The sequence below is a fragment of the Numenius arquata genome, chromosome Z (genome assembly GCF_964106895.1).
Source record: "Numenius arquata chromosome Z, bNumArq3.hap1.1, whole genome shotgun sequence".
Lineage (NCBI taxonomy): Eukaryota > Metazoa > Chordata > Aves > Charadriiformes > Scolopacidae > Numenius > Numenius arquata.
Genome location: NC_133616.1, coordinates 71,036,892 through 71,064,566, shown reverse-complemented (window position 1 = coordinate 71,064,566; position 27,675 = coordinate 71,036,892). Strand labels below are relative to the sequence as shown.

The 27,675-nt window shown below is 44.9% G+C and overlaps 1 protein-coding gene across 5 annotated transcripts in view; it reads left to right on the top strand.

Moving 5' to 3' along the window:
- The window catches only part of TDRD7 (tudor domain containing 7), a 54,586-nt gene that overhangs the window by 13,886 nt on the left and 13,025 nt on the right, over positions 1-27,675 (top strand). For 3 of the 5 annotated variants that reach the window (XM_074165852.1, XM_074165853.1, XM_074165854.1), the window contains exons 5-7: positions 8,798-8,883; positions 10,883-11,076; positions 25,222-25,802. In XM_074165852.1, coding sequence (XP_074021953.1) covers positions 8,798-8,883; positions 10,883-11,076; positions 25,222-25,802 — 861 coding nt within the window. Of the gene's footprint in view, positions 1-8,797; positions 8,884-10,858; positions 11,077-25,221; positions 25,803-27,675 lie in introns of all 5 variants that reach the window. The other 2 variants (XM_074165855.1, XM_074165856.1) reach the window with 1 other exon arrangement.

Here is a 27,675-nt window from a genome sequence, read left to right as displayed (position 1 = left end):
TTGCCCACAGTGCATTTTGGGAGGTGGGAATCCATGCTCCTGCCTTTGCAGAAGGTGAAGTTTGAATGTGGATTGTTGCCCGGGAGGGAGACAGGTGACCCTTTGTCTTTTTGGATGCTGCCGTAGCTACCCTGTGCTCTTGGCCTGCTGCCATGTCTTCTGGAGAGAAATGTGGCCAAAGGCATTACACAAAGGGTGTGTGGGTATATTGCTGTTTCCCAGGCCTAGGAAGGAGCTGTTATGGCCAGCATAATAGAAAACAGAAGGAGGTTTGTATGTAGTTGACAGGCGATACCGTGTGTTCAGAGTCCTGGTTGTCTGCAGGCAGCTGCTCTTTGCCTCTTGCCTGACTTCTCCATTGCAGCGTTAGTGTTTGTGGTCCTTCTCATTGTACTCGGACCCAGCAGCTGCCCAACTGTGTTTGGGTGAATGGAGATGAGGGCTGGAGCTGCAGTTTTGCTGGGTTAGCAGTACATGCTGGTTTTCATCCTTCTTTGAGCCTCTCTAATCCAGGTGGCTTAGCCAAATGCTGCCCCATCATTTCTCTTTCTGTGTTGTTTTCGTCTGCCCTGGGCCATCGGCTGATGTTGGTGAGAAAGTGTTTGCTGTTCCCTCATTGTGGCTGCGTTAAGTCCACTGGAACTGTGATTGTGGTGGTAATCCTCTGCAGGTCAGCGGGATGGGTTTGAAGTCAGCCTTGTATTGAATGGAAATGGCAGTGGTGTGCTGCATCCACGGCAGTGTAGCTGTGAAGTGTCACAGATCAGAGTGACAGCTTAATCCCACCGTGGATCCTGCTCTTTCTGGAAGCCCCCCAGAAAGCGGGCGCGTCCTGCCCCAGTCGCCTGCCTGAGTCCCGTGTGCGTCAGGGGTCTGGGTGCCAGAGTGGGACATGAGGGTGCCCAGAGCCCTCGTGAGAGCAGCAGCCGCTTCAGCTTCTGTGCCTGAGAGCGCAGCGTTTACTGATGGCTGATAGCGCTGCCTCGTAACCTTCCTGCTGCTCCGCAAAGGGCCCTTGGCCATGGCAGCGCTCTGCTCTTGGTGCTTTTTGGGAGGTTCCCCGGCATGCTGGTGGGTGGTCAGGTGCCCTGGGGTGGGGGAGGCAGCCTTGGGGCTGCTGGGTGGATCTGCTGGGGTTTTGCTGTGGGGCAGGAGACGCTCCTTGTGTCTGTGGGCAGTTGGGCTGTAGCTGTAGCAGCAGCGTGCCCAGGCAGAAATTTGGAGGAGGTAAGAGATGGGTGGTGATGGGGGCAGGAGCCAGAGGCTGTGGAGCTGGGGTGGGCGAGAGGAGAGCAGTGGCAGGAGCATTCAGGAAGCCAGAGGAGCTGGCGTTGCCCATGTGAGGATTGGAGGGTTTGGAGGTAGAGGCCAGGGAAGAGAGATGTGCTGAATGTGGCAGGTGAGGGGAGTGAGGCCGGGGCTCTGACAGGAGTGGGGAGACTCGGGATGGGTCTCTATCTGTGCCTCAGCCTCTAACAACATGAGTGTGGACTGAGCTAACCCCTGTTCTTCTGCTCCTGAGCAAGCTGGGTGGATCTGCAGTGGAGAAAGGTGTCACCAGCTCTGTGCTGTGTTTTGTTGAGGAGGCTGCTGCAGGAGAGGAGTGAAGGGCCAAGCTGTCTACCTGTGACAGGGAGATCTGGGAGCAGGTGTGCACAAGCCTTCCCTTTCTTGTGTTTGCAGATGAGTTTGATTTTTTTGAAGTGACACTTCCCTAAAAGGCAGAGATAATTTGTCCTGGGACAGGCAGAGCAAAAAGAGCACTTAACAATTCTCTCCAGGTTAGTTGCTGGAAGGCCAGAAGGTGTTTTGTAGTACTTGAAGCTTTGTTATGCTTGAAATAAAATTAGGTAGATATCAGTCCTATTCTTGCTCTTCTAATGCAGTGTGCTCCATCTTATCTTGTCATCTTCTCTGTCAGGTTTTCCCCAAGCTTATTTCAGGTAACAGTGTTCTTCTGCTTTTGTTTCTGGTGTCTGTTCCTATCATACGCAGTAGAGGAAGCTACAGCCGAGGTGTGCCTTAGCCCAGGTACCTGGAGCAGAAAACATCTTGTGCTATTGCAAATGGTCCAAATGCTGTCCTTTTAGCTTGGGGACATACTAGAGAGAGGGTTCATGGAGAAGAGGATCATATTCTGTTTTAATGCAAGGTTGTGTAGTGGCCCATGTGACTGGATTCGTTTCAGCTTGGCCAATTTGAAGCAGGACTGACAAGATCCATGGCTCATGTCCTTGCTGCTGGGGATGTTTTGTGCCCACAGAGCTCCTGCAGTTGTGCTTTGGGAATTGCAGGAGGGAAAGCCGCTTTGAGCCAGAAGGTCCTGACCTCATAGGAGTGTGCAGGTGAGCGGAGGTGTGAGCAGCATCCCCAGTAATCCAGGGCTCGCACCAGCCTTCTAGGTAGTTGGCACAGACTCAAGGGCACTGTTCAGCAAGGGTGCCAGCACTTGCCTGTGAGAGTGGCTGAGCATTCACAGCACAGGTTGGCTGAGGGAAGGTCTGAAGGTGACAGAGCATGTCCCTACCTCATTTCCTACTTCAGTCTGTGGTGAGGTACTGTCCATGTGCAGTTTCTCTGGGTTTGTTTTCCAACGTCCACCCTGCCCTCCTGCCCCTCCATTTATCAAAGTTGTAGCAAAGCACATCTGTGCCTTCAGGGTTGCACTGAAGGGTCTTTGGTTTCTCCTTCTGTTGAGTATCTGTCCTGCTGTGGCAGATCTGTGTTACTTGCCTTAGCAGGATGTCCTCCTAGTGACAGGCTTTATCTGGGTGCTGACTGGTCTTGGTGTTCTGCCCAGCATAATGTAGTGAAGTCCCACAGTGAGGCTGCAAATGGCAGTTCCCTTGTGGCTGCCAAAGCCTGTGTCCCACCTCTAGCACTCTGTGATGTTTTGCTGGGAAATTTTCATGCCCACAGCTTTTGGGTCTTGCTGCTGCATAGACACGGGTGGAAGGGTTTCTCTTGTTTCTCCTCCCCATTCTGTCACACCCAGGTGACAAGGGAGAGATGCTGAAGGTAGTTGCAGTTGTGCCAGGTTGCTTTCTACTGCCTTCTTGCACGCACTGTTGCAGGGTCTGAGAGGCTGTCTTTATAGCAGCAATCATTCAGTAAGTTCAAGACTCCCACCAAAGAGACCAGCTCCAGGGCAGGTAAGTCAGCACTGGGCAGGGGAATTGCAGCCAGGAGAGCCGGCAAGGGGCTTGTTTTTTGAGGCTTTTCAAAGCTGGGAGAAGCAGCAAGCCCAGGCCAGTACCTGGCAGCTTCCGGGGGCAGAGCCATTGGTGGGCACGCCTGTGGGAGATGTGACCAGGTAGAAGAGCTCCTCTGCTTAGTGATTGAGCTCAGGGAGGAGGTAAGTAAGCTGAGGAAAATCAGGGAATGTGAGAGGGAGAAAGACTGCCAGAGTTGCACCCTGTCTCCCATAACAGAAACCAAGCAGGCAGACAGAGCCCCTGCTACAGAGAACTCCCTGTCTTCTCTCTGCCAGGTTGAACAAGGTAACTTAGAGGATTAGGCAGCTGTGGGGACAAGTTCCTGCCCGACGAAGCAGGCGTGTCTCCCCAGTAACTCCCCCACCTCCCCAGGTACCCTTAAAAAACAAATATGAGGCTCTGCAATGGGAACCCAATCGCAATGAGGAGGATAGTTCAATGTCTATGGAAGTGTCGCCAGAGTTAAGTCAGACTAAACCCAGCATCAAAACATCCTCAGTTCAGAAAAAAAGACAGGTCATTGTTGTAGGTGACTCCATCCTGAAGGGAGCAGAAGGCCCAATATGCAGACCCGACCCACTTCTCAGGGAAGTCTGCTGCCTTCCTGGGGCCCAAGTTAAAGACATAAAGAGAAAACTCCCTTCCCTGGTAAGCCCCTCAGATTATTACCCTTTGCTCATTTTTCAGGCAGGCAGAGACAAGCTGTTAAGGAGAAACCCAAAGGCGATCAAAAGAGACTTCTGGGCCTTGGGACAACTGGTCAAGGGGTCAGGAGCACAGATAGTGTTCTCTGTCATCCCAGTCACAGGGAAGGACAAGGAAACTAACAAGAAGAACCAGCAGATCAATACTTGTCTCCGAGCCTGGTGTCAGAGGCACAACTTTGGGTTTTTTGAGCATAGGAAGGTTTACGTAGCACCAGGCCTACTGGAAACAGATGGGGTACACCCGTCTCAAAAGGGTAAGAGGGTCTTTGCACAGGATTTGGCAGGGCTCATCAAACAGTCTTTAAACTAAGTTTGGAGGGGGAAGGGGAGAATCCATCAGCAGAGATGCAAGGATCATCGACGGGTTAGAAACTATGGCTGTGCCTGGGAATGGTCAGGTAGAAGTTAGGCGTTCCTACAGCAAAAAGGTGGTGGGACTGGCTGTGCAGCTGAAATGCTTTTACACTAATGCACACAGCATGGGCAACAAACAGGAGGAGCTGGAAGCCATTGTGCAGCAGGAAAGCTATGATGTAGTCGCCATCACGGAAATGTGGTAGGATGACTCGCATGACTGGAGTGCTGCGATGGATGGCTACAAACTCTTCTGAAGGGACAGGCAAGGAAGGAGAGGAGGAGGGGTGGCCCTGTATGTTAGGGAGGGTTACGAATGTCAAGAGCTAATTGAGGGTAACAGTAGGGTTGAGTGTTTATGGGTAAGAATCAGGGGGAGCGCCAGCAAGGCTGGTATCATGGTGGGAGTCTGTTATAGATCACCCAGCCAGAATGTAGAGTTAGATGAAATACTCTATAAGCAGCTGGGAGAGGTCTCAAGATCACTTGCCCTTGTCCTGGTGGGAGACTTCAACCTACCAGATATCAGCTGGGCACACAATACGGCTGAGAGGGAACAGTCTAGGAGGTTCCTGGAGTGTGTTGGGGGTAACTTCCTGACACAGCTGGTGAGGGTGCCGACTAGGGAGGGAGCACTGCTGGATCTACTGCTTGTAAATAGAGAAGGACTTGTGGGGGATGTGACGGTTGGAGGCTGTCTTGGGCACAGTTACCATGAAATGATAGAGTTCTCGATTCTCGGAGAAGTAAGGAGGGGAGCCAGCAGGACTGCCACTGTTGACTTCCAGAGGGCAGACTTCGGTCTTTTCAAGAGCCTGCTCGACGGAGTCCCTTGGGAGGCAGCCCTGAGGAGCAAAGGAGTCAAGGAAGGCTGGACGTTTTTCAAAGAGGAAGTCTTAAAAGCGCAGGAGCAGGCCGTCCCTGTGTGTTGTGAAGTGAGCCACTGAGGAAAAAACCAGCCTGGCTGAACAAAGAGATACGGTCACAACTCAGGGGAAAAATGGAGGGTTTGCAGCCCTTGGAAAAAGGGGCAGGCCACTCAGGAAAATTACAAAGGTGTTGTAAGGTTATGTAGGGAAACGATTAGAAAGGCCAAAGCCCAACTAGAGCTTAACCTGGCCTTGGATGTTAAAAACAATAGAAAGAATTTATATAGATATATTAGTAACAAGAGGAGGACTCAGGAGAATCTCCATCCTCTATCGGATGTGGGAGGTAATATCGTGACCAAGGATGAGGAGAAGGCTGAGGTACTTAATGCCGCCTTTGCCTCAGTCTTCAGTAGTAGAGTTAGTTGTTCCCTGAGTACCCAGACCCCTGAGCTAGCAGATAGGGGTGGGGAGCAGAATGAAGCCGCCATAATCCAAAGGGAGGTGGTGAGGGACCTGCTCCAATACCTGGATACAAGTCTATGGGGCCAGATGGGATCCACCCGAGGGTACTGAGGGAGCTGGCGTAAGTGTTCACTGAGCCACTTTCCATCATTTACCAGCAGTCCTGGCAAACTGGGGAGGTCCCAGCTGACTGGTGTCCAGCAAATGTCACTGACGCCCATCCACATGAAGGGCCAGCAGGATGATCCGGGGAACTACAGGCCTGTCAGTCTGACTTCGGTGCCTGGGAAGGTCATGGAACAGATCATCCTGAGTGCTGTTATGCAGCGCGTGAAGGACGCCCGAGCAATCACGCCCAGCCAGCATGGGTTCATGAATGGCAGGTCCTGCTTGACAAACCTGATCTCCTTCTATGACAAAATGACCCGCATGGTGGCTGAGGGAAAGGCTGTGGATGTTGTTTACCTAAACTTTAGCAAGGCCTTTGATACAGTCTCCCACAGTATCCTCCTGGAGAAACTGTCTACCCGTGGCTTGGATGGGAGTACTCTCCGCTGAGTTAAAAACGGCTGGAGGGCCTGGCCCAGAGAGTGGTGGTGAATGGAGTTAAATCCAGTTGGCAGCCGGTAAGGAGTGGTGTCCCACAGGGCTTGGTACTGGGGCCAATTCTCTTCTTCATCAGTGATCTGGATGAGGGCATCGAGTGCACCCTCAGTTCGCAGACAACACCAAGTTGGGTGGGAGTGTCGACCTGCTTGAGGGTAGAAAGGCTTTGCAAAGGGATCTGGACAGGCTGGATCAATGGGCTGAGACCAACGGGATGAGGTTCAACAAGGCCAAGTGCCGGGTCCTGCACTTGTGTCACAACAACCCCATGCAGCGCTACAGGCTTGGGGAAGAGTGGCTGGAGAGCTGCCTGGCGCAAAAGGACCTGGGGGTGTCAGACTTTCAGCTGAACATGAGCCAGCAGTGTGTGCAGGTGGCCAAGGAGGCCAACAGCATCCTGTCCTCTATCAGGAACAGCATGGTGAGTAGGACTTGGAAGGTGATTTTTCCCTGTATTTGGCACTGGTGAGGCCCCACCTTGAGTACTGTGTCCAGTTTTGGGCCCCTTACCACAAAAAAGACATTGGGGTGCTGGAGCGGGTCCAGGGAAGGCAACGAAGGTGGTGAGGGGTCTGGAGAATGAGTCTTATGAGGAAAGGCTGAGGGAGCTGGGGTTGTTCAGCCTAGAGAAAAGGAGGCTGAGGGGAGACCTTACCGCTCTCTACAACCACCTGAAAGGAGGGTGTAGAGAGGTGGGGGTTGGTCTCTTCTCCCAAGCCACAAGCAATAGTACAAGAGGAAATGGCCTCAAGTTGCGCCAGGAGTGGTTCAGGTTGGATAATGGGAAAAAATTTTACACCAAAAGGGTTATTAAGCATTGGAACAGGCTGCCCAGGGAAGTGGTTGAGGCGCCATCCCTGGAGGTATTCAAAAGACGAGTTGACATAGTGCTTAGTGATACGGTTTAGTGATGGGGTTTTTTTTTTTACGAGAGTTAGGGTGATGGTTGGACTAGATGATCTTAAAGGTCCCTTCCAACCTAGACAATTCTATGATTCACGTCACCAGCATGTTGTTGTGGAATTTCAAACCCACAGAAGGTGGAAGAGACCTTGCTTGTAAGGCTCCAAGATCCTTGAAGCTGGAAAGTTCAATGAGTGCAGCACAGACCAGGATCTGCCTGTCTGGGGAGCATCTCTGCAGAATGGGACCTGGGGCTTCTGATGGACCACAAGCTCAATATGAGCAAACAGTGTGCTGCAGTGGCAAAGCAAGCCAACAGGGTGCTGGATTGCATCAATAAGGGCATCAGCAGCAGAGATAAAGAAGTCATTATCCCATTCTACTCAGTGTTTGTCAGGCCACACTTGTAATACTGTGTTCAGTTTTGGTCCCTACTATGCAAAGAAGATGTGAACGGGTGTGAGAGGGCCCGGAGAAGGGCGACCAAGATGATTAAAGGCCTGGGAAGTCTGTCCTGTGAGGAAAGGCTGAAAGAATAGGGTTTGTTGAGCCTTGAGCAAAGGAGGCTTAGGGGGAGACCTTATCAGCATGTTCCAGTATTTAAAGGGTGGCTACACAGAAGATGGAGACTCCTTTTTTACAAGGAGTCACATGGAAAAGATGAAGGGTAACAGGTACAGGTTACTCCAGGGGAGACTGGAGAGCACATGAGGAAAATTTTTCACAATGAGAACAATCGGCCATCGGAATAGTCTCCCCAGCAAATTGGTGGATTCCCCAGCATTGGACACTTTTAAGATTCAGCTGGACAGGGTGATAGCCTTTTGCCAAGAAAGGTTGGACTAGGTGATCCTTGAGGTCCCCTCTGACCCGGTATTCTGTGATTCTGTGATTGATTCTATGTGTCTTTGGGAGAGCCACTTGGTCCTGGTCTTCAAATTCTTTTCTCCAAATCTTGTTCCCTTTTTCTTGCAGGGTATGTAATTATTCCAGATTTGATTGTTTCAAAACAGTCTTAGTGAGCTACATGCTGCTGTGACCTCTTCATTGTCAGGAGTTCCATCATGCTACATGTGCTCCCAGCGTAAGCTGCTATTCTCTGAGGCACTTCAGAAGAGCACCTGCAAGCATGACATTTGTGTCCTTTCTGTGGGAGAGCACTTCAGAGAGGAATCTGTTAAACAGCTTAGCAACGGTGTCCACAAAATACCTTGAGTTTTTGTGTAGCTTTAGGTTTTCCCCTGACTTCTGAAGCCACATACTTTTAGGAGACTCTGACATGGCTACCAAGAAGGTGAGCACAATCCTGTTCAACAGCAAGACTGCAATGCCATCCAGATAGAAGTCCAAATAGTGGGGCTGTACATATCAAATATAAGACCATCAATTGTGTTATTAGGCCTAGATGCTTTCCTTTTGCTCATGTCTTTTTACTGTGCGCTTTGTTTCTCACAATAATCAGAATAATAAGAAAAAAATAGAAACCACCTGTTCATCCGTCTTGGTACGGCTGGTCAGCTTGTTTTCCAAGCCAGGACGTTGTGAGTACTGATCTTGTACATGGCGCCTGCTATAAGTATGTGACATAAATTTTACTTTATGTATAGGTCTTGTAAGCAAATGTAAAGCTATTCAGAGCCAGGAGAATGATTTAAATCTATTTTCTTTTCAATTTTAGATCTGAGAAGAGACTAACTGTACCACCACGGTTTCAAAAGGAGTTGCAAGTTCACCTGTCCAGAAGCTCTTCCACAGATTCAAATGGTATGTTTGCCAATGAAGAAAATTTTTGTCAACTACTCACATTAGATTGGGTGTCATCTTAAGAAAAATCTGTCTTAGTACTTGTTTTGAATGAAGATAGGTTTGTGTGAGAAGCAAAGTTCCGTGAGTGAACCTTTTCACTCTTTTCATGGTGCTGGGGATATGTGTGTTTTTCCTTGTCCACCCCTCTGTCTTCTAGGAGAATCCTTGTGTAGTAAGCGTCAAAGCCAATAACAAAGCTACTGTGAGTAGCTTGGAAACAGTAGGAGAATGCTTTTCCTGGCTTTCAGGAGCAAGCAGCAGTTGTGCAGTTGTTGGGCTTGTCAAATGGTGGTTGCTTTCTTTGAGACCTGTCAGGCTGATCTGTGAAGCTTTGGGTCTGGTAGGCAAGCTAGTGATGTGAACCTCCAGCTGGTATAATGACTGCCTTGCTCCTACACACAATATATGAAACTGTCCAAAGTAGCTGGACATGTGCTGTCCTTTTCCCTGCTCAGCTGGAGGGCTTCCTGGGATGCAGTAGTACAGAAAGTCTGGGTGCTAGTTTCAGACTTTTACTCAGTACATATCTTAGAATGACAGGCAAATCATTGGTCTGTTTTGTACCTCTGTCTGAATTTAGAAGAACATCCTTGGGTGTTTTGCTGTATCTTTGTTGCTGCGTTTGTACTTGTAAAGAAATTATCTTGTGTCCCTCTTGGGACACTGCCTCAGTGCAGCCTCTCAGCAACAGTGTGGCTGAGGGTTCATAGATTCATAGATTCATAGATTGGTCCAGGCCGGAAGGGACCTCCAAAGGTCATCTAGTCCGACCTCCCCTCAGTCAGCAGGGACACCCCCAACTAGACCAGGTTGCCCAGGGCCTCGTTGAGCTTCACCTTGAATATCTCAAGGGAAGGGGCCTCAACCACCTCCCTGGGCAACCTGTTCCAGTGTTCCACCACCCTCATGGTAAAGAACTTTTTCCTAATATCCAATCTAAATCTCCCCTTCTCCAACTTAAAACCATTGCCCCTCGTCCTGTCACTGCAGGCCTTTGTAAACAGACCCTCCCCAGCCTTCCTGTAGGCCCCCTCAGGTACTGGAAGGCCGCTATGAGGTCTCCCCGGAGCCTCCTTTTCTCCAAGCTAAACAACCCCAGCTCCCTCAGCCTGTCGTCATAGGAGAGGTGCTCCAGCCCCCTGATCATTTTGGTGGCCCTCCTCTGGACCCGCTCCATCAGGTCCATGCCCTTTCTATATTGAGGGCTCCAGACCTGCACACAGTACTCCAGGAGAGGTCTCAGCAGAGCAGAGCAAAGAGGCAGAATCACCTCTCTGGATCTGCTGGCAACACTTCTTTTGATGCAGCCCAGGATGTGATTGGCCTTCTGGGCTGTGAGAGCACATTGCCTGCTCGTGTCCAGCTTCTCGTCAATCAGCACCCCCAAGTCCCTTTCCTCAGGGCTGCTTTCTAATACCTCATCCCCCAGTCTGTATTTATACTGAGGATTGTTTCTTCCCAGGTGCAGAATCCTGCACTTGCTTTTGTTGAACCTCATGAGGTTCACCTGGGCCCACCTCTCTAGCCTGTCCAGGTCCCTCTGAATGACATCCCGTCCCTCTGGCATATCGACAACACCACACAGCTTGGTGTCATCTGCAAACTTGCTGATGGTGCTCTCAATCCGTCTGTCTGTCTTTGATAAAATAGATAAAAGGTTCTGTAACCTCTTCCAGGATCTCTTCAGAAGAAACATTTAGCAACTTCTCATGAAAATAACTACAGTGATTCAAAAATTCAGCTTCAGATCAATTACTAAATGTCTGAGGTTTTCATGGTTCTTTCCAGTAGAAAGTGACTGAAACAGCCATGCTGGGCATTTTAGAGTTGGTGTCATGCTGGCAGCTTAGTTTTTAAGTAGGTGGGTAATCATCTATCTTTCTCTCTGCTGATAAGGCTATGTTTACTTCAAGGCTGTATTTTTGTTTAACAGATAACTTGAATACTTCTGTTGCAGAGACACATACTGTTCCCTCTGGCCCTCCTACTGGTCATGTCAATGAAGTTCAAAGTCGCATTATGGAGATTCTAAGCAAGTGCAGCAGTGGTGTCTGGGTGTCAAAGATGCCACAGATCTACCGGGAAATGTACTGGGAAGAGCTTAGCACAGCAGTGCTCCGTCAGCTTGAGAACTGGCCTCATGTGTGCACAGTAAGTATGGAATGTAGTTTTTGTGGAAGATGCCAATAACCTACAGATTTCTGAGTGTTCATTTGCCAAATGTTATTTTATGTCATCCTGCATTTCCTTTCATGATCTGTAGCAGTGAGGAACAAAGAAAAAAGAAAAAGCAAAAGAAGAATACTGCGCCTCCCTCCCCCCTTCCCCAAGTTGTAGCAATGCCTTCAAAACAGCACCCAAAAAATCACTGTTGGCCAGACTAGCATTGTTTTGGAGAAGAAAGGTCAGCTTCTGTGGCCTCTTGGGGAAAGTGCTCTGGGTTGCTGAGTTGCCACTTTTAACTGACTCCAATACTGACAACCCAAGCAGCAGCTGATGACACTTGCTCTCCATGCCCCATGTTTGGTTTTTTCCCCATTCCCCCATCTTATGCTTTTCCTTGTTGGTGGGTTTATCTCCACACAGGATTTGCAGGTAGCTTGTAGATTTAAGAGAACAGTCTTAGGTCTGTCTGCAGTTACTTTCTTTCTATAGACGTTTCCACCAGTCTTTCTCACATCTTAAGGTTACGGAATTTTGCTGTGTAAGTTAGATTTAGGATACAACAACAGATGAAAGTGAAGGGTGATAATGTTGCAGGAAGAGATTACAGCTCAACCCCACCCCCACTACCCCCAGTGCCTATTACCTCTTGATCACCAGCGGTGTCTTTGTCCTTCATATTAGGAGCTGAGCCTCCACTTACAGGTCCGCCATGTGAGTTGCCATCACCACTGGGTTAAGAGTCTTCAATTGCTGTGCTTTTGTGCACTCATGGTTCATTTAGGGCATAATGTAGCTTTGCATCAAGGCTTTGTTTAGCTTTACTTTTAACAGGCCAGTCATATCAATGAACTTCAGACTTCTTCAACATCTATCAAACTGTGGCAACAGAAGGATATTGAAGTAACAAGAATACCTTATCTGCTTGAAATGAGCTTTCATTTTAGTGTAAATAAGCAGTCATCAAATTGTGGAAACATTGTAATACAGCAGGCACGGTACAACAACAATCAGAACTATCAAGTTGTCTTGGCACGGTCAGTCTTATTGTAGAGAACTGTTAATAAGCCTGTATAGTCCATCTCAGTTTACTGACGTGTAAACCATAGTCATGACTCCAGCATGGACCTGAGGCCTTCTCGTATGAAGGCTACTATACATCTTTTAAATATAATCAGTGTCTTTTCCTGGTTCAAACAAGTCATCTGCAGGTATAGAACTCTGCAGGTCCTTTGAAATGCCAGAGGGCAGACTGTATTCTTTGGTATCAGTAAATATGCTTCCATGACTAATTTCTGAATTATTTCTGCCTTGTTGGGTACTTAGACTGGGAGTGTCTGCCAGCCTCAGAAGAACAGAAGAAATGTCTGGTGTTTCTCTCAGTGCCATTTTGAAAAGACAGCACATACTCTTACTGAATGCATACTAATCAGTAATAGCTTAATTAAAAAACAGCAGCCAATAAATCTTGTAATATGCTTTCAGCATCTGCAAGCTCATCATTTGAGGACTCTGCTGTGGACACTTCTGAATAACTCACATCCCTAAACTTTTCTCTGAAAGGAAGGAATTTAATTTTTGACTTCTGGGAAATGACTGTTTCTGTGTTTAGGTTACAGCCATCAGTAATGGAAACTTTTCTTACCTAGTGAGCTGAAGTCTCCAAAAATCACTGTAAGTTGCAGGTTGATGGTGTTGTTTTCAGTCTTCACCTTTCAGGCAAGAGGACCTACTGCAAAGGATTGAGGCTGACCTGATTCTCTATCAGTGGGTTACCTCCTTTCTTTAGGTTAGCTTACTTGAGCATCTTGCTTGTAGCAACGTATTTTGCACAGTTAAATGCAAAAGTACAAAGTAATTATATTGGGTAGTACTCACAGATTGTAGTCAAGCCTTAATGAGCAATTGGGCTGAGAGTAAATATGCTCACCACCCTTTTATAATACCCAAAAAGTCTTTGCTGCCCAGACAGGCTTCAGTCAGGAGAAGAAGAGTCAGCAACGCTGTGGATCTGGCCAACAGAGCTGTTAAAGCAGAATTATCTGCTTCCATCTCCAGTGAGACTAGTGCTTTGAAAAAAGGGATGGCTGGTGGTGACTCCCACCTTGGCGATTCAGGTATGGCAATTCAAGAGAAGGCTAAACTCCTGCATCTCTTCTCAAAACATTGCCTTGAATTTCCAGTGTTCCTTTCCAAAAGCTTTTAGAGAATTAGGCAGTCTCAGGACATTAGGGAAGGTCCTTGTGTGGATGTATAATTGGTTAAAAGATTGGAAGTGTAGCAAGGCTGAAATGGTTGACCTTCAGAAATGCAGCAAGTCATGCTGGGATTCCACAGATGGGACACTTGGACACATGCTAGTCAGGTTTGTAATAAGTGAGTTGGTAAAGGGTGGAAATACAAGTTGAGCTTTCTGAAGAAGTATAGAACTTCCTAATACCAGGTTGCTGGCCCATAAAATTGCAACTGAGACTTAACTGCAGCAATGGACAGGAAGAACTCTCATTACATTAAAAAAATTTGGTGTTTTTTCTGTGTGGTCTGTTAAGCTTGGGAAAAGAGATCTTGGCATTGATGATAACTTCATGAAAATGTTGACTCAGTAGAAAAAAAACGCAAGTGATAAGAAGTACTTGAAAATTAATGTAATGGAAAAGAATATTTCATTTGGAAGGCACCTATCAGCAATCATCTAGTCCAACTGCCTGACCACTTCAGGGCTGACCAAAAGTTAAAGCAAATTATTAAGGGCATTACTGAAATGCCTCTTAAACACTTCATGCATGAGGCTAACCCTTGACCAACCCTCTAGGAAGACTGTGTCAGTGTTTGACCACCCTCTCAGTAAAGAAATGCTTCCTAATGTCATCTGAACCTCCCCTGACACAGTCCTCCTCTATTCACAAATAGCAAGTCTAAAAGGGCATCTTTCCTGGTTGGCTCACTGAGTACTTGTGACAAGAAGTTACTTTCCACAGACTTGAAGAATTTCCCAGACTTGCTCATCACAGCGATATGGTATTCCTAGTTGATGTCTGGGAAATTGAAGTCTCACATATGGACAAGGGCTACTGATCCGGAGTTTTCTCCTAATTGCTTAAAGAATAATTCTTCAGGCTATCATCCTGGCTGGGTGATCAGTAGTAGACACCTACTATGACATCTCCTGTGTTAAAGAATCATAGAACTGTCTAGGTTGGAAGGGACCTTTAAGATCATGTAGTCCAACCATCACCCTAACTCTCGTAAAAAAAAAAACAAAAAAAACAAACAAACAAACAAAAAAAAAAAACCAAAAAACAAAAACCCATCACTAAACCATATCACTAAGCACTATGTCAACTCATATTTTGAATACCCCCAGGGATGGTGCTTCAACCACTTCCCTGGGCAGCCTGTTCCGATGCTTAATAACCCTTTTGGTGTAAATTTTTTTCCCATTATCGAATCTGAACCACTCCTGGCGCAACTTGAGGCCATTTCCTCTTGTCCTGTCGCTTGTGGCTTGGGAGAAGAGACCAACCCCCACCTCTCTACACCCTCCTTTCAGGTGGTTGTAGTGAGTGGTAAGGTCTCCTCTTAGCCTCCTTTTCTCTAGGCTGAACAACGCCAGCTCCCTCAGCCTGTGTTTTTTGTCCCCTAATCCTTGCCCAGAGGCTTTTCACCACATCATCACTAATTGTAAGGGCTGTACAGTCAAACCTCTCCCTTATCTATAGATCGACATCTCCAGCTCGCCTGCCCTGCCTATCCCTCTGAACAGTCTGTAGCCCTCCATCCCAGCACTCCAGTCTGTGGGACTCATTCCACCAAGTCTCACTAACATCAATGGCATCATAGCTGTGGGAGCTGACCAGTGCTTCTGGTTCATCCTGTTTGTTTTTCATACTGTGTGCATTGGTGTACAAGCATTTCAGGTGTGCTCCTGAGCCCTCTGTGCTCCCAGGAGCAGCATAAGTGTTCCCTCTAGCATTGCCACCCTCAGGCGATGCCATACCAACCCTTCGCTTACCTTCAGCTCTCCTGTTGGCAACCCCTTCCCCAGTGTTCCTAGCTTAAAGCCCTCTCAATAGATGTGTTTCCCTCAGCAAGACAGATTAATCCCATCAGGCCCCATCATAACTTGTGCCTTAAAGGTTCTTTCATGGTTATAAAACTCAGTTTTGGTGGAGGCACCAGTCCTAGTCTTTCCGCATTACTGGGGAGGATTGAGGAAAACACTGCCTGTGCTCCTGAATTTTTTAAGGTTCTTCCCAGGGCTCTGAAACCTTTTGATTGACCTCAGACTTTTTTGTTACAACGTTGTTGGTACCCACATGAAAGAGCAGGAGTAGATAATAGTCTGAAAGCTGTACTAAAGTATTCAGTTGTCTGGTGATGTCTCTAATTTGAGGCCCAGGGAGGCAGCAAGCTTCCCTGAAAAGACTGTCTGGTCTCTATACACATGAATAGAGAACAGAATAGAAAATACTGTACCACTGATGAAATATGTTGTGTAAGCACATGTCAAAATCAGATGTGCTTCTCCCATCTCCACCCAGAAAATGCACAAACAAAAACTCACTACGAGATCCAGCAGAGTGATTCAGAAGGGTGATGGGTAAAGATAAGTAATGGATCCTGTACAAGCAACAGTTAAATTCGATGATTTATGTGGGGAAAGATGGAGATAAGGGCTATAAAATAATGAGAGACCTAGAGAAGGTAAGTGGGGTATGATCACAGAATCATAGAATGGTTTGGGTTGGAAAGGACCTTAAAGATCGTCTAGTTCCATCCCCCCTGCCATAGGCAGGGACACCTCCTACTAGACCAGGTTACTCAAAGCCCCATCCAGCCTGTCCTTGAACACTTCCAGGGATGGGGCACCCACAGCTTCTCTGGGTAACCTGCTCCGGTGTCTCATCACCCTCACTGTAAAGAATTTCTTCCTAAATTCTAAATTTACCCTCTTTCAGTTTAAAAATGTTACCCCTATCCTTCCTGATAAAGAGTCTGTCCCTATCTTTCCTGTAGTCCTCTGTTTAGGTACTGGAAGGCCACTATAAGGTATCCCCGGAGCCTTCTCTTCTCCAGGCTGAACAACCCCAACTCTCAGCCTGTCCTCATAGGAGAGGGTGCTCCAGCCCTCTGATCATTTTCATGGACCTCCTCTGGACCCTCCCCCACAGGTCCATGCCTTTCCTGTGCTGAGGGCTCCAGGGCTGGATGTAGTACTCCAGCTGGGGTACCACCAGAGTGGAGTAGAGGGGCAGAATCACCTCCCTGAACCTGCTGGCCATGCTTCTTTTGGGATACAGCCCGGGATACAGTTGGCTTTCTGGGCTGTGAGCAGACATTGTTGGCTCACGTCCAGCTTTTCATTCACCAACACTCCCGAGTCCTTCTCAGCAGGGCTACTTTCAGTCCTGTCATCCCCAAGCCTGTACTGATACCAGGGGTTGCCCTGACCCAGGTGCAGGACACTGCACTTGGCCTTGTCATGAGACTCATACTTCTCGAGCTTGTCCAGGTCTCTCTGGATGTCATCCCATCCATCAGACATGTCAACTGCATCACTCAGCTTGATGTCATCTGCAAACTTGCTGTGGGTGCTCTTGATCCCACTGTCTACATCACTGATGAAGATATTTAACAGTACTTGGTCCCAGAACAGCCCCTGAGGGGCACCACTTGTCACCAGTCTGTGTCTGGACATTGAGCCATTGACCACTACCCTCTGGATGCTACCATCCAGCCGATTTCTTATTCACCCAGGATCCATCCAACAGTCCACCCATCAAATGAGTATCTCTCCAGTTTAGAGAGGAGGATGTTCTCGGGGACTGTGTCGAAGGCCTTACAGAAGTCCAGATAGGCAACATCCGTAGCTCTTCACTTGTCCACTGATCTAGTCACTCCCTCAGGACTTGCCCTTGGTGAAGCCATGCTTGCTGTCTGAAATCACCTCCCTGTCCTCTATGTGCCTTAGCATAGCTTCTAGGAGGATGTGTTCCATGATCTTCCCAGGCACAGAGGTGAGGCTGACAGGTCAATAGTTCCTAGCGTCCTCCTTTCTACCCTTTTCAAAAATGGGTGCAAGGTTTCCCTTTTTTCAGTCTCCAGGGACTTCACTTCACTGCCATGACTTTTCAGATATAATGGAGAGTGGCTTGGCAACTACATCAGCCAATTCCCTCAGGACTCTGGGATGCATCTCACCAGGTCCTATACAATTCTGTATGTTCAGATTCCTCAGGTGGTCACGAACCTGATCTTCTCTTACACTGGGAGGGACTTTTGCTCACCCAGTCCCTGACTTGCAGTCCATCCACTCAAGGGCTGTGGGAAGAGAGGTTGCCAGGGAAGAGCGGGGCAAAAAAGTTGAGTCTCTCAGCTTTCTCCAGTCCTGTTCTCCAGGGGGATATGCTTTCTTTGACATTCCTTTTCTGTAGAAGCCCTTATTATTATTCTTTGCATCCCTTGCAAAGTTCAGCTCCACCAGCGCCTTTGCCTTCCTGACCACATCCCTACACAACTGGGGTTAACTGTGTAGCTACACAGCTACAGGTTAATAACGCTACCATGCTGAATTTGGAAATTCCAGTTGTGCTGGAAGACATATACTTGCTTTTCAGCAATTCTAGAACAAAGATGTTCTTTTTTGTAAAGCATCCTACTGTCTCTGTCTACCTGTCAGTTTAAGCATTAATCTCTTGTCGTCAGAAGCCAGTTTCATCTTCAGTAGTGTACCATTCCTCAATCAGTTGTCTTAACTGCTTTTTAGTAAGCACGTGGCTAAAAAATATGTAATACCTGAGCACATTCCCTTGTGCGCGTAAGCACTTGGGTATTGTATTGGCTGATACTGTGTGAAAATGCTGCTCAGACTGGAGAACGTTTGCACAGCTATTTTTTTCTGAGGAAGAGGATTTAAACAGTAAAGGAAAGCCTAGTGTTCTTTATTTCATCTCTTGGATGTCTGGGATGGTGCTGAGCAGGTCCCAAAAGTTGGCTGTCTTCTTGAAGATACATAGTGGGAAAAAATCAGAGAAAAGAAGGGGAAAATTGGTGTGGTTTTTATTTGGTGGGTCTTGTGCTTAGTTTTTGGATTTTTTTTTTTATATTTTTAAGCAAGCATTACAAGTTGAAGTTTTTAATTACAAACAGGAAGGTAGAAGATACTTTCAGACAAGAATGGGACTTGCATGTGTTGCCTAGTTGACAGGAAGGGTATTTTGTTGTTTTGTTGGATTTTTTTGAACAGTGTCTAGTTCTCAGAATATTCTTCATTTTATTTCACTGAATTTCACTGAATTTTTAGAGTTGGAAGGGACCATAAAGATCATCTAGTCCAACTCCCCTGCCGAAGCAGGAAATTTTATATTCCCTGCCGAAGCAGGAATTTTATAAAGTGTTACATTTTATAAAAGTTGTGATTGTTTGCGGAAAGTGAAACTAAAGGCTTAGGAAGATGGTAGGATCAGCTGGTAAACAGATTGACAGAAACAGGATTAAGGCTGTTGTTACCTGAATCTCTATTCCTGGGTGGTATCCCCTCTCTTAACAAACTAGGTACTACTGCAACAAATAAACAACTAAAATATAAAATAAACAAATAAACTACTACATCTCGCAGCTGAGTTTTTGCTGTAGTGTTTGGGGTAAATGAAACAGGTCTGCTCAGAGAAAAGGAGGATTGACATAGTAACCAGCTGTATTCTTTGAGTGACTTTGTCAGGTTTTTACTCTAAAGGAAGGAATTTCTGTAGCATGATTAAGCTGTATGAAGCAAAAGTCGTCATTCCAAACAGAGGAATGGACTTGAGAGAATAAAAAATTCAGCTCATAATTATAAGTAATAGATAGTGTGTTCTTATGAGCTGGAATGGACTTTGCATATGGAGAAGATGATGGAGTGCCTGTTATGGCTGATTGTGTGTGAATGAAAGCTTGCACAGTTTTACACAAACCCTACAAATTGTCTTCTGCAGATGAGCTCTAGCATTATGATAGGTAACAGGTTGCTCAGGAAGTTGTGGGTGCCCAATCCCTCAAAGTGTTTAAAGCCAGGTTGGATGGGGCTTTGAACAACCTGATCTAGTGGGAGGTATCCCTGCCCACGGCAGGGGGGTTGGAACTAGATGATCTTTAATGTCCCTTCCAACTCTGACCATGCTATGATTTGATGATTCTACGATATAGTACAGCATGGAGCAAAATACAGTTGGTTTCAACCTTACTGGGAAGATGGTGTCACGTACATGTGGAAATGAGACAGTTGAGGACAAAAGATCCAGAATAACTTTGTTCTACAAACACAGTGCTAAAACAGTCTGTAACTTAATGTTCCTGAAGCTAAGTCTCACTGATCAGCAGTTAGAAAACATGATGAGCCACCAAATGAAGTCAGGCTCCATTTGACAGCATCTTTCCTTGCTCCTGCTTCACATACCCTTGGAACTCCTTTTGTGTTAAATCTTCTGCTTCTCTGACCCCTTAGGAAGACTTCATTGCATTATGAGATGAAAATTAGTGCAACCAAAGAGAACTGCTGACAAAGATGTCTGCTGATCCTCAGTGCTGGCAAAAGGATGTGAGGAATAAGGGCAGCCCTCAACAGTATGGAGTTGTTACATTGGCTCAGCTGGCTTATTGGATCACAGCGTTTTACTTGTAACTGTGTTTTCAGAAGTCAGAGTCTCAAAAGCATGAGGAACTGTGGAGAATAATTCTTCACTGTAATGTGCAAGGTAATGAAGTGGGAGGGCAGAGAGGATGGGCAGAAATGGGCAACCTAAAGGCACTGCTGAACTTTGCAGAGCTTACCACCCCAGCCCTGAGCACTAGCTGAACCTGAACAAGGGATATCTTGGCAACAAGGATCCTTTAGTCTAACAACAAAAGCAAATACAAAAATATGCCCAGTATGACTTGCATTTTATCATTTTCATTAAGTACAGTAGTAATGACTACCAGAAACACTTCGGAGCCATTGTAGTATCTGAAAATTTTAGCTTCAGTTGAAGGGCTAAAAATGATCTTCTATATTTGCCATGAAGAATCCACCAACATTTACTGTTGTCATTGCCAGTCTGAATATCATAACTGATTGTTTTCTTGGCCTTTTAAATGAAACTGGCATACCTTCCAGGGTTAGTGACTAAAAAGGCTATTAAATCCAAAACCTTTCAGAATTATTTTGCCTGCCCTAGTATTGTAAGAGGCCTGCAATTTTGAGGGTATTTCTTACATCCTGATAACTGAAATTTAGTTGAAATTCAGAAGAACCGAGCCAGTTCTAACATAGAATCATAGAATCATAGAATGGCTAGGGTTGGAAAGGACCTTAAAGATCATCTAGTTCCAACCCCCCTGCCATGGGCAGGGACACCTCTCACTAGAGCAGGTTGCTCAAAGCCCCATCCAGCCTGGCCTTGAACACTTATGTGAACATCACATAAACATTTCACTGAATCACAGAATCACTGAGGTTGGAAGGGACCTCTTGAGATTATCTAATGCAACTCCCTTACTCAAGCATGGTCACCATGAGCAGTTTGCCCAGGGCTGTATCTGGTCATGTTCTAGCAATGAACACTCTACAGCCTTTGTGGGACATATTTCAATCCTGTTCCTGTCTGTCCCGTTCCAGCTTCCTAGTTGACATGAGGTTTGGCTGAAGACAAGCCTTTTAATATGTCATTTTGGTGTTTGCATAAGAAGTTAGGTAGTGTAGCTTCCCATGGAAAACAATTGATTGCATATTGGACTAGAAACTGTAAAAGCTGGAGTGGATCCTGAGGATAAGCTATAACCAGATGATGCAAGAGGCTTCCACAGCCTTGTAAGGAAAAGCTCCTTACTGTGTCTGATGCCATCCTGTGCAGTGGGGATCTTCAGACTTCCAAGAACATTGCACAAGTCTGGGTTTTTTTTCCTCAGAATTGATTACTTTGCGTGCATATTCAACAGCTTGGAAGCTTAACGCTGTTGCTTTCAGACGCAGGTACTTGGAAGAGCAGCAAGGAGCGGAGCTTTCATGTTGAAGCAGCATCTCACCAGTGCCTGCGGAGAGATGTACTGTAGAATGATTGGCAAAAACAGTGGGACCTTTGAGTTGTAGTGGCCGCCTCTGACAGAGAAAAGCCACTGTCAGCCAAATGTATGAATGCAAGGTACTGCTGATCAAGGCCAGGAATACCTTCCTCACTGTTTTGGGCTCCAGCTTGGTGGGAGTTGAACTTCATTTACTATTGAGGAACGTGAGGTAGATGAGAGCTACTTTCACACTGAAGGCTTTGTCTGAGGTGCTGTCAGCAAAATGTCTCTGTTTGCAGTCTGTGGTACATATGCCATGGTGGGTGGTTTGTGTTGTGTATCTAAATCGGATCTAAAAGAACTGATGCATCACACTTCTGATGAATTATTCTCACTGAATCAGAGTGATAGTTCTGATTAGTATGTTCTAGAGCAGTCTCTGAGGACTTGTTTGATACCAATAGTCATGGAGCCAGACTTTTCCTATTTGCGACATATGATGAGACTCTGTCACTGACATTAAATGCCAACTTCCCCTGCACATTTCCTTTCCCTAGCTTGCAGAAGAATGGCAGAAAATAGCTGCATATGCTAGTTATGAATGTAACCTTGAAAGTGAAGGACACTTTCTGTACTAGAAACTCTCATTTCAAGGAGGTCTTTTCTCCACTTCCTTTCTGGAAGGTATTGATGCTCTAGGAGTTTGCCAGTGTATCTGCTCATTGATCATCATTGTACAAACAATTAAACAAGACTCAATATCATCTTGGTCATTCTGGCATCCACCAAGTGGATCCTTTCTTTTGATTATATATGTTAGTGTAGTGGTTTACTTGCATGTTGTCAAGCACATATATACAAAGCTTTTGTCCTAGCAACACATACAGGAGCATGTCTGCCTTCATCCCCTCTGTATGTATATGTCAAAAGGAGTAGACTTGGGCTTCTTTTGCATTCCAGTTGGCTTAGTTGCAGTGTCAGTATTTATCTTGGGATGTTCTTGGGGGTTTTTTTTAAGCTTTATTATTTTGAGCTGGAGATTTTAATTTTTAAGAGCTCCCTCTGTTACTCAGGCCCAGGACAAATGTGTTTTTCTTCTGTGTAGAGTAACTTCAGTCTCTGTTGCCCTGATAATAAGTTCTGACAGCTGTTGACTTTGCTGCACCTCTCTAATGGAGAGGTGGCAGCAGGCATGTTGTGCTTGCAGAGCAGGCCTCCCAGCCATGCTAGTGGGAACTACCTCGCAGACAGATCTATAAACTCAACTGGAAACAAGCTGAGCTATTTGTGCTAAAGAAAGGGTGGCTGTTTTGAGACATTACTCTCAAGTGAAGCTCTTTGCTTATAATTAAAGGTTTCTGTGGTGTTGTGTGTCCTTGAAGGTGTCTTGGCCACAGCACTGTCTGGAGGAGTCTGTTGCATCTCAAATGTTAACTTCTATGCAACAAATAGTAGCCTGATGTTGTCCACCTGAGCTTATTTATACTGAAGTAAGCTCAAACAACTTATTGAAATAGCTTTTTTTCTGTCTCTAAATGGTTTGCTCAGTCAGCATCTACAATCTCTTCAAAACAGAGCTTCAACGTCTAGAAAACCTCAGAGCTAATATTGGAGTTAAGAGGCTTAAAGGTCTCTAAGGATCTTCTCTCTTTAGTCTGCTTCCAGTCTTTAGTGTGTAAGGTTTAATAGTCACAGGACTCGTCTCTATTGCAGCACTAGTTAAAGAGAGCTATCGAAGAGAAAGGGTGCATAAAGCTAGACCTCTGAATCCAGCTTCTGTCATGATGAACTGCCACATGTTCCGACACAGCCTTCTCAAACAGATTGTTGTCCTGATAATGCCAAGTCTTTTCTGGAGTTAAAAGTTTCAGCAAATTCCTCAATCTTGTGCATGCACAGTTAGGACATCCTTATCAATTCCTCTGTATCTAGGATGTCATTACCTGCCAAGGTGGTACGCCCTGATTTTTTCTCTGGGCCACTTGATATACTTTGGTCTCTTGACTGTATATCAAAACACTTGCAAGGCTTTGCTAAGTTTTTGTGTTCTTTTAACCAAGCTCCTTCCTTTACCTCTGGTTCAAGAGGCAGAGTAAGATTGCTGATACCAGAGGGTAGGTTCTTCCTGTCATGAATAAAACATCTTTGATCCTTCTAGGTCGCATGCCAGATATGTCTCATCATCTCTTATCAAGCTGACTAGTTGAGATGCTTAAGAACTTGGTGAATGTACCACTGGCACATTGAAGTTCTTTATATAATTTGTTTAGATTTGATCCTATTGTAGATATGTACTCTTTAGTAATTGGATGTCTGTAGGACACTACCTCTTCCCCCCCCCCCCCCCCCAAGTTGAGAGATAATGTCTCCTTGGTTTAGTGAGCCTACTTGGAAAGACTCAAGTCTTAAAGCTTGTGAACTCGTTTGCATGAATTTGCATTAATTCCGGTTGTTACATAGGCTTGTTTGCCTTCTCATGTCTTAATTCTTCCAGAAAATATTGCTACTTTGGGTTTCACTGGTAAAGGAGGATTCAGACGTGCCACCACGAATGCATGACAGTTCTTTAACATGGTTAATATTTTTTATCTATGAAAGTTATTTCCTTTGTGTCAATTTTAGATAGCACATATGCTAGTTTTCATGGAAGTTGACCAATACCTGTTCTGAAGAACAATTTGATAGCTTGCTTTTGCACCAGTCTAGACAATGTAATGCACAGCAAGTGTGTAGAAATGCACTCGTGTAGTAACACTCAGGGGGTTTTGCTGACTCTCTCAGCTCAAATCATCATATGGCAATTTGGGCTGAGTGTGAAGAGGCGCACATAGGAGAAAATAGATGGTTCTTGACACAATAATGGCCATCTTTTTCCAGTTTTTTCAATGTATAGTAACTAAATGTTCCTATCTTGTTAATGTTACCTTGATAATGAGTGAGATGTATTTTTCTCTACGTAAGATAATAGTTAAAGTTGTCTTTGTTACGCTTCTGTTGTATGTTGCAAAGACAGAACAGCAAAGAATGACTTTATCAAGGTTTATAAAGTTCTGATGGGTACGGACATCAATATCCTAAAAGCAAATGCTACCCCTGAGTAGTAGTAACTCAACTACTCAGTGTTTTGTTCATTGATCTGCCTCTGAAAAGGACTTTGGTGTGATTTGGACCCAGGAAACTGATAAGAGTTGTTTCCTCTGAGGAGCAAACATCAAGGTGGAGCTATGTAAACCTTAATAACTTTCTTTATTGCAGGAATTGTTCTTGCTTTGGGACCAATGTGAAAACACCGAGAGCTTTTGTTATCTCAATTCTACATAGATTTTCCTGCTAAACTACAGAAGTCGATCTAGGTTAAAACTGCATAGCTTTAGGAAGTGGAACTTTATTGTGAGCTTGTTTCTACATTTCTCAAATGGTGCTTTCAAGGTTGTGACTTCAGACCATGTGAGATGCTTATTATTGAACTTAGGAAAGAGTAGACATACAGACCACCAAAATATCTGGGTCTGGAGGGAGGCTGTGGGCATGGTTTAAAATGGCCTAATCAAATTTATTATGAAATCTATTATGATCCAGAAATTTCTTCCTTAATCTCAGAACTTTTTTAAAGAAAAAGTAATTCCCTGAGCGTGACAGCACATAGCCTTTACAACACTGCCTGACAGGTGTCTTTTTGTTTCTGAAGTATACAATCAAGTTCTCTTTCCCTCAGTATACTCGGACAGGAACTTTTTGTTGATGATATACTTACCTGTGTGGAACACCAGGGGGGATTAATGTGCAAAGACCTTAAGTTTGTGGAGTGTATCATCATCTTCTAGTCCTCCTATGAGAAAAGAGAGACAATACTTCTTTGGAACCAAGTCCAGCTTGTATTACGTAGGTAGATATTTGCCCTGTACTGGTGTAGTCATGTGTGTTCAAAATGGAGGAGGAAGCATTACAAGAAATAACTACCCTGTAGTAACTGCCTCAAGCTTAGTTCCCTGTGTATGTCCACTTCAAAGTCTGTATAAAATGCATGTTATAAAAATGTAATGGGCAAAATGATTTAGACTTTGAGATGCAAGAGATGCAACTGATTATCAACTCTACTTTTTGTTTTCCAAGGTGGAGAAAGTACACAGGGGTGATCAGATGGATGGGCTTCTTTATCCTGCTAAGAAAATGCCACCAGTAGCAAAAAGTGATACAGAGCAAGAAAAGGCATCTCAGAATGTTACTGCTTCAAAAGTAGACCCTCTGTTAAAACCAAAAGTGGAGACCACACCTGCATCACTTAGTAGTGACGTCAAGCAGAAAGTTGTTAACATCTTGCTGAAGTATTCCAGTGGTCTTTGGGCTAATGCGCTTCCCAAGTTGTACCAAGACACTTACCAAGTAAAATTTCCAGAAGACATTCTAAATAATCTAGAGTTGCTCTCAGATGTATGTGTAGTGGACTATGTGTCTGAAGTCCCCAGAAAGGCCATACTCTATGCTAAACCCCAAAGATGCATTGATGAAAATCTGAATGTCACTGAGAAAGTCCAGAGGCATGATGGTGCGAAGGCCACAGCTGAACAACAGTATGAAGAATCCAAGGACCAGTATCCAGAGAATATAACTGTTCCTCCTCTAATCATTCCATCGGAAGGATCTGTGTCTGTCATAGTATTGGAACTGAAAAACACTAATGATGTCCTAATTAGGCAAGTTTGTACTTCAGAATTTCTCTCTTTTGCTTTATTTATGAGTCTACATTTTCATATTGTGCAGGTCTGCCATAAGAGAACCACTAAACAGGAGGTTGCAGGACTTTGTTATTTATTTATTTTGATAATGAAACTTAAGAATCCTTTTGTTTGTGTGCTTAAGTGGAAAAGTTCTGGAACTTCCTCTGTGTAGTTCGTAGAATCATAGAATAGTTCTATGATTAGCATGTCTGAGAATCAAAGCAGATTTGACTTGCTGTTGGAAGACATTTTAAAATAACTGTACTATAACACATAGTAGTATTTAGATATTGCTGCAGTACTTATAAAAATATTTGTTACTTTTATAACTGACTGACTACTAACTAGGTGTGACTTGAGTGTGTTCAGATTATACTGCAGTTTTCACTTTTGGGGACAGATGAGCTTCCATCCAGCAATAAACTACTAGTACTTATTGGTTTGGTTGCTAATCAGGCCAGTCTTAAATAACAGTGTAAGAAGTGGATTGAAGTGGCTGTCTTACATATATGTTACTGTACTGTTTCAGAAAATACCATTATAAGCTTTCTATAATTCATTGTTGGGATAAAACACACAACTCCTAGCAGTTCTTTAAAATAAACAAAAAAAAAAACCCCAGACACTTTTTATAGAGGCTATTTCATTTTGAAAATTATTTCAAATCGAGCCAAATCTTAGGGTTTTTTATATGACACTTCAAAGGATGAATTGAGGAACTGTGTGGTAATATACTATATTGACAGCTCTGGTTTTTCCCACTAGTTTCAGGTTTCATTAGATAGCTTCAGTCATTCTCAGAAGTCCTTATTAGGATCAAAATAGCTATGTGTGCAGTTTACTTTTAGATTCTTCCACTATGAAACTAATACCTGTTCCTCATTGCTGGTTTGCAGTATTCAAGATACTAGCCTTAAGGCTGAAGTGTAGATACACTACTGACAGCTAGAGAGAAAAAGGGTATACTTGGAATACTTGACCTCGAACTTTGTTTATGTGCCAGTCCACTGTTTTAGTTCTGTGAAGTCATGGAACCTTAATGGCTGCTGATCTGTAGTGAGAATCCCCATACTTAGGGGTTATGAGAGAAATTCTCATTTGAGAATGTTGACATCTTTGTTTTAGCTGCTAGCACTATTCCTATATCGTGCTTTTTCTCAGATAAGTTTTTTTTGTGCATTGCTTCTACATTTATTTTGTATACTGGTCTTACCACAAAGCATAATTTAAGGCAGAATTCTTCGTCTTTCATTAAGGTTGGATGAGTCAGTCATTTTAGTGAAGAATACACAGCTGAATTTTTGAGTGAGCCGAAGCTTGAAACAAGAAATCAAAGGAGGAAGAACTGCATCAAAGAAAAGAGGCTTTATGTTTTAGGTTGTTCCTGTGAGAGCTCTGTTTGAATTTAGTCTAGGATGCGGAAGATGGTGAGGATGGATAGTTACAAGAAAGCAAGCCAATTCAAGACATGTAATTATCTGTACATAGAGATACTAAAACAGACATGGTGCATATTGCATGTTTTGTATTGGGAGGAGCAGAAACAAATTATCTGACTCTTACTTCCAGCTTGCTATGCAGGTGGGGTTTAAATCTGCAAATCTTTTTCCTTCTCACTGTACACCTTTTAATTCTGGCAGCATTAATAACTTGCTATATATGTGGAGTAACAAATCTTGGCTTTCTAATCTGTTATTTTAAGGATGTTTCCACTAATTATTTGGGGAAATGCCTCAAGTCCCATGGATTAAACTACTGTATTACAGTGATGAGCTGAGGGTGATCATGTTAAAATTTCTCTAAAGCAGTGGTTCCCAGATTTTGGACCATGGTTCTTGGTCTTACTAAA